The sequence below is a fragment of the Quercus lobata genome, chromosome 5 (genome assembly GCF_001633185.2).
Source record: "Quercus lobata isolate SW786 chromosome 5, ValleyOak3.0 Primary Assembly, whole genome shotgun sequence".
NCBI lineage: Eukaryota > Viridiplantae > Streptophyta > Magnoliopsida > Fagales > Fagaceae > Quercus > Quercus lobata.
The window spans coordinates 75,963,150-75,975,757 of NC_044908.1; the positions used below are offsets into that span (position 1 = coordinate 75,963,150).

The following is a 12,608-nucleotide window of genomic DNA, read 5'->3' on the forward strand; positions in this document are numbered from 1 at the left end:
TCCCCTCTCCACTACTTACATATCAAAATAAATAAATAAAAATCAATTTTATTATTAATGAATCACAAATCGTGGAAAAAAGAAGCCTCGTTTTGACTGATTTTAATTTTTCAAACCCATATCATTTTTGAAAAGTTCAACGGTAGGTGTCTTGGCTTTCTTCATTGAATCTCAGTATTATTGACACCTGAGACACCAGAGAGTCAGAGACTCCTTAGTCTGAGCGCAGTACGAGCACAAGACTATTCATATATATATGGAAATCCCTTCTTTCAGTGTCTCCATGCACCTAGTGCTCCTTTCCATATTCACCTCTCTAAGCCTTACGAGTGAAGCAGCCGAATACCGCTACCACTTCTGTTCAAACCAAACCACCTTCTCCCCCAATAGCACCTACCAGTCTAACCTCAACAACCTCCTCTCTTTCCTCTCCACAAATTCCACTCGCGAAACCGGTTTCTACAACACCACCGTGGGACAAACTCAAACACCGGAGAACACAGTTTACGGCCTCTTCCTCTGCCGCGGTGACCTCGCCACCATTGAGTGCCAAGACTGCGTCTCAACATCAACCAAAGAGATTGTTCAGCTATACTGCCCAGAAGAAAAAGAGGCCGTGATATGGTATGATGAATGCATGTTACGCTACTCAAATCGATCATTCTTCTCCATTATGGAAGACGAGCCTAGTAAGATTCTGTGGAACTTGTTGGATATAACAGAGCCGAATCGATTCATTCAGCTTGCAGCAAAAACATTAAGTGACTTGGTGCCGTTGGCGGCAGCAAATGCTTCGTCCGGTGCTAAAAGATTTGGCACCAAAGAAACCAAATTCACTGACTCGCAAACGCTATACAACCTTGTACAGTGCCTCCCTGACCTATCCAGCTTTGATTGCAATAGGTGTCTTCGGGCAGCCATAACAAACTTGTCCAAATCTTTTGGTGGAAAGAGAGGGGGTCGAGTTCTGAATCCTAGTTGTAACGTTAGGTATGAAGTTTTCGCGTTTTACCTTGTACAAGCTGTTCCCGCACCAGGACCTGGACCAAAAGGTACATATCCTATATCAAGATGATCCATTTTACAGTTCAAATTAAATATTATTGATTCAAGTTTCACCCTCGATCATCTGTATTGATGAAGCTTGATTACTTTACTTCACTAACATGTTATTGTTTTTGCGGGTAAAGGCAAAATCTCAACGGTAATAGCTATCGTTATTGGTGTTACAATTGCGGCCTCTGTGGTGCTAGTCACTCTGCTTTATTGTTTCCGAAGGAGGAAAGCAAGAAAGAAATCTGATGCTATAAACGAATTGAATTCTGAGAAATCTGACAGCATCCTAAATTATCATGGTACGCAAGTGGTTTTATGTTCACATCCTATGTCACACACTACTCATTTTCAAAAGTACACGAGAAGGAATCATTTCATTAAGATTGTGTTTTAAGCCGCACGTGAAAAACAATATAAATTCCTTACTATTTTAAAAGTTAAATTTCTAGGATGGTTGGTAATTTGTCAAAAATAATAAAGATTATATTGATTATGTACAAACTCTAACCTCAACATATCTGAAATCAGTGCTCTTTGTAGTGTAATCTCTTACATCTATTTATTTTTGGATGTTTAGCTACAAGAGAAATAACAAGTGTAGAATCCTTGCAATTTGATTTTGGGACAATTGAAGCCGCCACAAACAAATTCTCAGATGACAACAAGATTGGTGAAGGTGGATTTGGTGAAGTTTACAAGGTATATAGAATCAATATAATCTTTGTCATTTCTGAAATAAGGAATAAATATAAGGTGGAAAATTAACCTCTCGAATAGAAATACCACAACATAGAGAAACGTTGAAAACACTAAAAAGGAAAGATTACAATAAAGACTACGGCAAAAAAGTTGTACCTAAAGTCACATGAATCTAGTGAGATAATGTAATTTTTGTCGTGTACGCAAAAGTCTTCAAATGGTAATCTAATACAATCCACACCAATTAACAATTTGGACCTGAATTTTTCTGTTTGGGGGTTATTTCATTCAGGGTGTGCTCCCTGAAGGGAAGGAAATAGCAGTCAAAAGGTTCTCAATGAAGTCATTACAAGGGTTAGAGGAATTCAAAAATGAGGTCGTACTTATTGCAAAACTTCAACACAAAAATCTTGTGAGGCTACTGGGATATGGCATAGAGGGAGACGAAAAGCTGCTTGTATACGAGTTCATGCCCAACAAAAGCCTTGATAATTTTATTTTTGGTTTGTTTCTTCCTACATTTGTTTTTATAAGTCTGATAGTATTTTGGATTTCTTGTAGACTTCTACAATTCACATTTATTCATGATGTCATAACTTAACATTAATATTGAATTTCAGATTCAAAAAGGCGCTCGCAACTTGATTGGAAGACTTACTATAATATTATTTGCGGGATTGCTAGAGGACTTCTATATCTTCATGAGGACTCCAGACTTAAAATCATTCATAGGGACTTGAAGCCTAGCAATGTGTTGTTGGACCATGACATGGTTGCAAAAATATCAGATTTTGGAATGGCGAGGATCTTTTCTGAAAACCAAAATATAGCTAACACCAAAAGAGTTGTAGGAACATAGTAAGTCACTCTTCTTTTATTTCTCTTCTTCTTGATTTTTTAATAATAAAATAAATAATAATAATTATGTTGGTATCCGAAAAGTGGATACATGGCTCCAGAATATGCAATGGAAGGAGCATTCTCTGTGAAATCTGATGTGTTTAGTTTTGGTGTAATCTTGCTTGAGATTATTAGTGGAAAACGGAGCAGTGGCTTCTACCTTACAGAACATTCTCAGACACTCCTTGCATATGTATGTTAACTTTTTCTCCTTAAATTAGAATTTGAAAAAATGGAAATGGGATAGCATATATGAAGTATAACTCCATTTGCAATCTAAATTGATAGGCATGGAGATTGTGGTGTGAAGATAAAGTATTAGAGTTCGTGGACAACTTCATGATGGAATCATGTTCGACATCAGAAATTGTAAAGTGCATACATATTGGACTTTTGTGTGTTGAGGAAAACCCACAAGATAGACCCACCATGTCGACTGTGGTAGTTATGCTAGGAAGTGAATCAGTAGCCCTTCCTGAACCAAAACACCCTGCATTTTCAGTGGCTAAATTCATGCCAATGGATGAAATCTCTGTAAATGATCTCACTTTTTCTACTATTGTGCCACAATGAACGCGTACAACTGTACAAGATTGCAATTGGGTCTTACATGATGGAGAACTTAATATTGTAACCTCAATTTCTATAAAATAGGAATAGGATAAGTATTGGGAAGGCTAGGCCTTACGAAGTTAATAAATAATATTGTAAGTTCACCAAATTTGCAAGGGAGAAAGTTTTACAGCAAATAACATTGTATGTTGTATAAAAATGATTTTCAATTTTCATTTAGAAAAAGGAAAATTCAATTGTATTTAAAAAAAAAAAAAAATCTTTTTTGGGGTGAGTTTTCTTTTGTAGCTAAATGCAACATGACATTTATTATAACTAGTCGCTAACCCGTGCAATGCACGGGAAAATTAATAACTAAGTTCCAAAATAGTTTTATTTATTTATTTTTAAGATTGTTAAATAATACATGAGTATTTATCGAAGTTCAAATCTCTTAAAACACTACACCAATATGAGAAATTTGATTGTTGTGTTCTACCGAAGTACAAAGTTAAAAACAACATCTAACTTTGTATTACTTATTTGTACCTTTAGTTAACAACCTCAAACTACTGGTAGGCATCCTACATCTATTATCAATTGCATCCTTTCTTTCATGAAATTTAAGGTCTCTATCATTTTTTTTAACATAATCCCTTCTATTATTCAGTGTATTTACAAAATCCTGGTAATCCTAGTTGTTTATTCCTTGTTCTTGTAATCATTAATGTGCTTTAAAAATCACATTTAGGAGTATCATTTGAAAAGTCATATATGGTGCAATTAATAAACAGTAGAAAGGGAGCACAACATGCAAACACAAGAATGCTTTACATATCTTTAAATAAACTACATCCATTTAAATAAATAAAAAAACATATTAAAAGAAAAACATTAAGGACCTTGATCTTTGTGAAATAAGGTTATAATGTTATTACATATAAAGTTATTCATCAGCCCTGTCTCAGTCTTGTGTGCACTGCAAGCAGTAGTTGGAGCATTTGAAACAATTGCAGTCTTTTCTTTTCAAGGCAACACTTGCAGCGGTCTCAGTCTTGTGTGCACTGCAGGCAATAGTTGGAGCATTTGAATCAACTGCAGTCTTTTCTTTTCAAGGCAACACTTGCAGCGGTACCCCACATTCCATCTTGCCTTTGGATGGTTGTCCTCAGAGGTTGCTATTAGAGATATTTGAAATCACGGTAGCAGCCATAGCCTATTGAGGGTACAGAGATAGAGAGAGGGGGAGTGCATTATCGGGTTCAAAGTAGTTCTAAGTTCAAACTAAGTAAAATATTTAACTAAAATACCGTGCTAAAAATAAAAATTAAAAATATTGTTGAGGTGTAAAATTGTGAAGACTCCAAAGCTGAGGTGGCACACTCTTAAGAGGCCAACTTTTTATTAACATTTGAATTTCCTTGCAACCTTCTATTAACATGAAGCAAACAAACACAACCTATGTTAATATTTCTCACTAAGTGCTTTTTTAAGAATCTGCCAATAACTACCAAAACATCCTAGACTTTGCATCAATTCCTAGTACAATGCCAAAAATTACCAATTATCACAATTAAGCTAACACTAAGTACAATAGAAGCATAATGCATATTAGCATGTACAACAACAACAACAAAATTTCACAAACAGCAGCACCAGGCCTTAGTATAGCAGCACACAGCAACAATAATGTTAGTTTGAATACTGAAAAATGAAGATTAGCCTTATGACCATAGGAGCAACATAGAAAGCGTATTGACTAAAACCTTATCTTCTTTCCTTTTTTTTGGTAAGTGAAAAACTTTATCTTCTCTCTAAATCATTTTATTTCAAATTACTGAAGCTCACCCTTTCAAGGGTTCAAAAGAATGATGATAGTGAAACATAAGCAATTGTGAACAGTTGTCGGCCTAATTAAACCATCAACACAATAATTAGACTACAAATATGAGTTATATTAATAATTATTTTTCACAAAATTAAATCTAAAAAAAAAAAACAAATAACAAAACCTAAATAATATTTAACACAAATTTTTGTTGTTAAAAGTACCCTGTATTGGTAGTGGTTCTTGCAGTATATGAAGGTGTCAAGAGGCAGGGTTGAAGGTGGGTGATGATTTGACATGGTAGTAGTTTGACAGTCCTAGAATTCCTCTCTTAATCTCTCTCCATCCATCTCTGTGTGCACATTTACGATTACCTTTATCGGCTACAAAATCATAATAAGAAATTATATTAAAAAATTAATGAGATGGAAACAAACGAACAAACCCAATTAATTGAACAAATTCTTAGGTGTGATTAGACTATTATAATCCAAATCGACTTTTGAAACCAACAATACTCAAACTAAAAGCAATTCAAATATAAACCAATTAGTAAAACTAAATAAAAGTTAAAACGATTCAAGAATATCTAATGCTATTCGTACTAAAATGGATTTAGTCGGAGAGAGAGAGAGAGTGACCCTCTTGGAGGAGTTGGCTCAAATGGGAGTGGAGACTGAGTATTGAGGAGATGGAAAGAACAACAACTCTGACTCTTGTTTGTCCACCGCTTACTCTCCAATATCCTTATACGTGTGTAAGAAGAATAAAAACAACTGTTGCGGCAATCGCAAGAGGTTAAGAAGTTTAAATCAATTTTGGCCGTTCATTGTACCTTTTGGATTGTGTCAAAGATGGGTATAATTTGATTAATAAATTATAAAATGAGAGAAGAGATCTAACCTTTGGAAATAAAGTACAGAGAGGTAGTGAGAGGGAGGAGAACAAATAGAAAGAGAGGGAGAAGAAATAAATGGTTTTTTTTTTTTCTTGGGGGGCTGGGGGGGTTGGGGGAAGAAGAAGAACTATGCAACTTGAGAAGTTTAAAAGACACGTTAGAGTCTAAAATAATAAGCGCTTCACTTTTTTCTTTTATTGTTAATGGTGAAAATATATTTGACATCAAAATATTCTGTAAAATAGCATTTTGGGACAATCTACAATCTGGCCTTACTATAAGTAAAGCCATGCAAAATAGCAAGGCATCAAAACCAACCACCCATAATGTCCTTCCCCCACCCCAAGAAGAATCCAACTAAATAGCAAGGAAAATTAATCACCAAGATTAACTCCTCTTACCATGAAAACAAAATTGAAGTCAGCAGAACTAAAATCTGAAAACCCTGACAAGAAAGCTTCTTCAAAGTATCTAGTATTCTCAAGCCCGGAAATAGAATAAAACAAAAAGCTAAATAATAAGCGCTTCACTTAATCCCAAAAGACCCCGTTGTTCTATGTTATGGCAACATAGCAAAGAAAAATAACCCACAATTTGCCCATTAGATTCAACAATCAATATATCATCTTGGATGATAGTAAAGACTTAGGAAATATGCTTCAAAAATAGATATAGAAGAAGGAAAAACACAGCTCTACCTTTTCACTTTGCTATTGCTGGAATTTGCAGACAGCTTCTAAACTATATAGATTTGGTCTTTAACTGTGCATAACAGAAAGCAGAAAATAATCCCGTGGGTTACTGAAGGACATTGGAAAAGTAGCTGGGGTCTGCAACCAAACAAAGAATCAAACAAAACCCCTCAAAAATCTAGATGCTACTCTTAAAGAAGATTTGGATCAAACTAAAATACAAAATAAATAGAGACTAAACATGAAACCAAAGCTTGAGATAACCTAGAAACTTTAATTAAATAAAAAAAAATAATAAAAAAACAATAATAATAAAGGTCTCATATTAATACAAATAGAGCATAAACTGAGAATTCATTATGGTGGAGGACATCAAATACCGAAACTACACAATTAAAAATTTGCTAAAAACCCCTTTTTAAGGGCATTGAACCAAAGGCCAACCATTCAACCATAGCAACCCAAAAAACCAAAAGTAGATCAAACCAACAGAATTCCCCAATTTCACTCCCCCTTACGAATAACAGAACAGATAAGTGGGAAAACAAAACTTGAAAATTAAAGTGACATGATTAAGTTTAAAAGATCACTAACCATTAATACTCAGATAGGATTTCATCTTCTAGGGGTTTTCCCTCATATCAATAAATAGAGAGGAAAAGGGGTATGAACAAAAATTCCTAAATTGACAACAAACCATAATTGAAGAGAATATTAGAAAAAGAAATTAATACCTTTGTTGTGATGAAATTAGGGTCTCTACATTGTGAAAAATTCCACTTCATCTCTGCAAAGAAACTGAATGATTTAAATCCAAAGAGACGAATTAAAGAAAAAAAAAATATATATATATATATATATATATAAACGAAAACATTTAATAAGTCACATCAGAATCCTATTTTCTAAGCCCTAATTTCTGAATTTAAATCTAGAACCAAAGCCAACTAAAATTGTAAAATTTGAAAACATATAACAAATCTAATTTACCTTTTAGATTTGTTTTTTGTTTTTTAAAAAAAAAAAACAGAGAAAGAATGGGAACCCATCGGAGGTGTTGGTTCAGAGAAAGAGGAACCCATCAGAGAAAGAAATAACAGGAAGTTTTTTTATCAGAGAAAGAGTAGGAACCCATCAGCGGCGGTGTTTATGGGCAGAGGAGATTACCTTTTGAGAGGAAGTAGGCCACAACCCGAAAATCAAAGAGAATGGCTATCTATTTCACTTTCTTCAATTGAAGCTTACCGTCGCCAGGGAAGAGAGAAAGCTCTGTGTCTAGGTTTTCTGTTTTTGGGTTCCTGCGTATGGGTCTTGCAATGTTTGAAGGAGAGACAGAGAGTCAGAGAAATAGGTTTTTATCGGGCTTGTTTTTAGGGAGAAATAGTTAAGGGTTTTAGTTTTTTTTTTTAATAGTTTTTTATCCTCTATTTTCGTTTGCTATTTTTTTTCCACTCTTTTGTTTTTTTTTTTTTTTAATAATGCTAACGTGGAAAATTATGGGAGCTTTAAAAGTTTCGATTTTATATATATATATATATATATATATAGATAATAATTATTTTATCAAAACGTTGTAATCCTAATCCCACCACCCCGACCATAAGAAACAATCTTCGGTGCTAAAAATAGTTAAGAACTCTATACTTATTATTAATGCCCTGTTCATCTCTTTGTGGGCTTGGACATTTTGGCCCAGTATCTCTTCTTGTCATTATTCATGGATGGGCCTGCTGGATGACTTGGACAGACCAGAATTTGGATTCAATCAATAATACCCAAGTGTAGTTACCCACCAAACAAAACTAAACAAAAATCATAATTCATGAATGCTATTTTCTTTCAGTTCTATATGGCAATCACATTTTGGATTATTGAATTATTTATGAGAGAGAGGATAATCAAGAAAATAAACCGATTGCTTAAGTGAAATTGACAAATATTTAATTATTTTCACTCATTTAAGCATATTTCAAAATCAATTGTTTCTTACCTAAATCAATTAAAAATAATCATAAAAATTCATTTTACATAACTAATAAGTGCATCACCTACAAATATTATCACATAAAAACAAATGTATTTACACTAATAATATTGAGTCTAATTACATAAGACAAATGTAGACTACTACGATGTTTGTTCCACACACACATATATTATGTTAATAAAAATATTTACTAAATATAAATTTTTCAGATTAATATAATAAAAAAAATGAACATATCACTTTAGTGAATTCAAAAAAATATTTAATTATTTCAACTACTTTAAGCTTTCCATTATTTTTAATATTTTTTATTGGATGTATTTACCTTTTTTATACCTTTCCGATCATATATATATATATAAAACCGAAGCTTTTGAAGCTCCCACAGTTTTCCACATCAGCATTTAATTTATTTATTTATTTTTATTTTTAAAATTTCGATTTTTTTCCCAGTATTTTATACGACTGACTCTCTCTAAGTTTCTAACCTATACGCATCCTCAAAACCCAAAACCCTAACCTCTGACTTTGAGCTCTCTCTCTCTTCGCTTTGTCTTGGGTCCTGCCGTTTCCCCTTTCTCTCTTTATTCCTCAAACCTCTCCCTTACAAGCCATCCCCCCATTCACTCATTCGCTCTTGCTTCGCTCGCTCTTCACCGATTTCAGCGTATTTTCAGGTAATTTATACGATTTCACATTAAATTTTCTGCTTTTTTTCATTAAAAAATATACAGATTGCATCAGATGGTTGAATTAGAACTTTGTTTCAGAAAATTAGGGTTCGTTTTCTTCTTCTTCTATTTCTTATTTTTTGAGATTTTCGATCAAAATCGCATAAAGCTGAATTTTTTTTTTCTTTATCAAACCTAGGGTTTGATTTGATTAATTAGCAATCAATTAATGCTGAGTACTTCGATTTGTGTGTGTGTGTCGGATCTGTAAAACTATTTGTTGATTTGAGTAAAATCTTTATGGATTTTCAGTGGACTAGAAATTTAACTAGGGTTTTGTAAATTTTGTTCGGTTACTGATTTGCTACGATTTCACATTAAATTTTCTGCTTTTTTCATTAAAAAATATACAGATTGCATCAAATGGTTGAATTAGAACTTTGTTTCAGAAAATTAGGGTTCGTTTTCTTCTTCTTATATTTCTTATTTTTTGAGATTTTCGATCAAAATCGCATAAAGCTGATTTTTTTTTCTTTATCAAACCTAGGGTTCGATTTGATTAATTAGCAATCAATTAATGCTGAGTACTTCGATTTGTGTGTGTGTGTGTGTGTGTGTGTGTGTGTGTGTGTGTGTGTGTGTTCGGATTTGTAAAACTATTTATTGATTTGAGTAAAATCTCTATGGATTTTCAGTGGACTAGAAATTTAACTAGGGTTTTGTAAATTTTGTTTGGTTACTGATTTGCTTGATTCTGATTTGATCATTATTTTTTTTGGTTGGATTTTTTTCGATGAAACGTTTGGTCTTCACTACTCATTTGATCTGTTGAGTTGATTTTGCTTTTGAGTCCGTTTGATCTGTATGTATATTTATGTTCTGTTTGTGTGTATATGTGTAAATACTATGTATGTATTTAAGCTTTGCTGAAATTAATGCTATGTGTTTCATATTGTTTTGTCGGGACTAGGTTTCTGTGTTTTTGTGGTTGGTTTCAATGTTTTGCTTAATGAAATGATTTGGGACATGATATTTTCTGAACTCTGTTTTTAGTTTTTAACTGCCTTGATTTAAAGCTTTGAGAACTTCTAATTTGTTCACTTGATTGTGGTTTACTTTTATGCCAAAATGAGTTGTGCTTAGAAAAGATGTATATTCTTTTGGGGAAAACAGATATTCTAATGTAAAGTTCACATCGTTTGTAAATTTATGTAAGCTGAAATTTTTATTTTAGTCTACCACCAATAGTATTTAAGTTTTTAGAAGTAGAAGTTATGGCAGAATGCTCAAGGTTTTTAATGTCAGAGCTCAAGCTCCAGGTATGTAGTTTTACGATGTTTTCATCACCATAGAGTAGCCAAGGTGTAGTGAGCCAACTCTATTTCCCTTTGAATTATCAAAAAAAAAAAAAAAGACTCTATTTCCCTTTGATTTGTATTCTTTGAAATGGGAGTGTATACATCTTTTAATTTTTCCTCTCTTTTCCTTTTCTAATAAAATTATTTACTTAAAAAAAACACTAACTTATAATTTGATACAAAAAATTATTTGCTAAGATGTAGAAGAATGGTAATAATTTGAAATACTTTAGGGGAAGTAAATTCATATGGTGTGTAATTTTATGGAACTTGCTATTTAAGTGAGTCTCTATTTTAATTTGTTTTAATAGTTGGGAGTTAAATTCAGTTCTGATTTATTATTATTATTATTTATTTGATTGAAAAGGTAGAAATTGTATTACTATCAAAAAGAAAGTTTGAAAAGTATAACATGGGAATGATACAAGCCAACGCAGTGGCTTAGGTTCCAAGAAAAAATATATATATACAGGGAAATAAATAGTATGACCATGTCAACCAGTGGTTAGATGAACTCCAATATACATATATTTATATATTTCGTTTATATTCATATTTTTTATTGAAATGTGAATCTCAGGTTTGTGTTTTCCTATCAAATTGAGATAGATATTTACTTCTTCAGTACTTTCCACTCTTCTGACAATGGGCTCTTCCTCCTCATATAAATGGATAGTGTGTAGGCAATTTTTACATTTTGGTATAATAAGATTGGACACTTGCACTATTGCACATTCTGAGTCTAATAGAAATTCTTACTCTCCCATCCCATATTCCAATTTTACTGTTTATTTATTCTTTTATTAAATTGTTTGTCTTTCTTACAAATAAACAATATTGGATATGATATTGATAGTTTGCTATTTCAGTAAAGCACTGATTCATAGCTTTCATATATATGAATGCATGCTAATTATTGGATTAAATCTTAAATAATTGTTGATGCATTTGTGTCACTTGGATTGAAGGTTTAGAAAAGTACATTTTCAAGGTATGACTTCTTTGGGTGTAATATTTTAAATTTTTGAGAAGATAATCATGTTGACAGATTAATAAGAATATAATAGTAAGTGCATTTTTCCATAGAGGATTTATTATGTATATTGGAAGCTTCAAGGAGGCTGAAAATAATTATAAATGAATCATTACAATTCCATTAGTCAATTTGTGTTTACAAATCAATACATTTTTCAGGTGTTTGAGAAAATCATGATCTATGTTCAATTGAGATGAAGATTACGAATAAATTGAGCATCCCATTTTAGTAACTGTTTTCTATGGTATCAAAAAAAAGAAAAAAGGAAAAAAAAGAGAGTTACATATAGTCTTCAACTATGTTAATTAGAATTATTTAGAATTTAATAAAGGGATCCAAAACTAAATAAATTTTGAACAAATTAGGATTGATGTTATGTAAAAAAATTCTAACTAAATTAGGTAAACTGTTTTTTTTTTTTACAAATAGTCCAATTTCATTTTTTATTTATTCATACTTATTAACTATCAATTATCTATAATTATATATTTTCACAGCTAGCCCGTGCATTGCACGGGTTAGCGACTAGTTAATATATAAAAATCAATGCACTTAACTTATTAATTAATACATTAATATAAATAATTTTTTTATGAGATAGAAGCTTAAATGAAAAGAATTCTTTACTCCTTAAATAATACCCTACTGGACTGAACCTTAGACTAGCTAAGAGATTCATATGAGCACATAGCATGCTTGGGCTTTGACCTTTGGACTCGCACATGCAAGTTGTTAACCAATACAAAAGCCTTCATATTGGTCTCCTTCCCAACAATTAAGAGACTCTTTCGGCCCAAAAACGAACTACGAATTTTAATATCTATTTTTGAAAGGAATTTCAACACTAAAATTTTGCTACAAATTTGGTTGTAGCCTTAAGACTACAACTTTATTTGATATATTTTTATTAGATGTAAATTTTGATAAATTT

The 12,608-nt window shown here is 32.3% G+C and overlaps 1 protein-coding gene and 1 long non-coding RNA gene across 4 annotated transcripts; one reads left to right on the forward strand and one right to left on the reverse strand.

The window, feature by feature from the left end:
* Positions 1-234: 234 nt before the first annotated feature.
* LOC115988946 (putative receptor-like protein kinase At4g00960) lies at positions 235-3,332 on the forward strand. The gene is made up of 7 exons (XM_031112584.1): positions 235-1,052; positions 1,191-1,355; positions 1,634-1,755; positions 2,048-2,258; positions 2,376-2,613; positions 2,698-2,848; positions 2,944-3,332. The coding sequence occupies exons 1-7, from the start codon at positions 257-259 to the stop codon at positions 3,226-3,228; spliced, it is 1,968 nt and encodes a 655-aa protein (XP_030968444.1). The 5' UTR covers positions 235-256; the 3' UTR covers positions 3,229-3,332.
* Positions 3,333-3,741: 409 nt separating this feature from the next.
* Positions 3,742-7,989, reverse strand: LOC115988949. Of its 3 annotated transcripts, XR_004091716.1 has the most exons (4): positions 7,360-7,379; positions 5,677-6,763; positions 5,260-5,418; positions 3,742-4,423 (listed from the first exon to the last, which is right to left on the reverse strand). It is a non-coding gene; the product is annotated as an uncharacterized LOC115988949 (long non-coding RNA). The 3 variants fall into 3 exon arrangements; XR_004091715.1 differs by lacking the exon at positions 7,360-7,379 and having other exon boundaries at positions 5,677-6,978; XR_004091717.1 differs by lacking the exons at positions 3,742-4,423; positions 5,260-5,418; positions 5,677-6,763 and adding exons at positions 6,989-7,305; positions 7,793-7,989 and having other exon boundaries at positions 7,360-7,412.
* Positions 7,990-12,608: the final 4,619 nt, after the last annotated feature.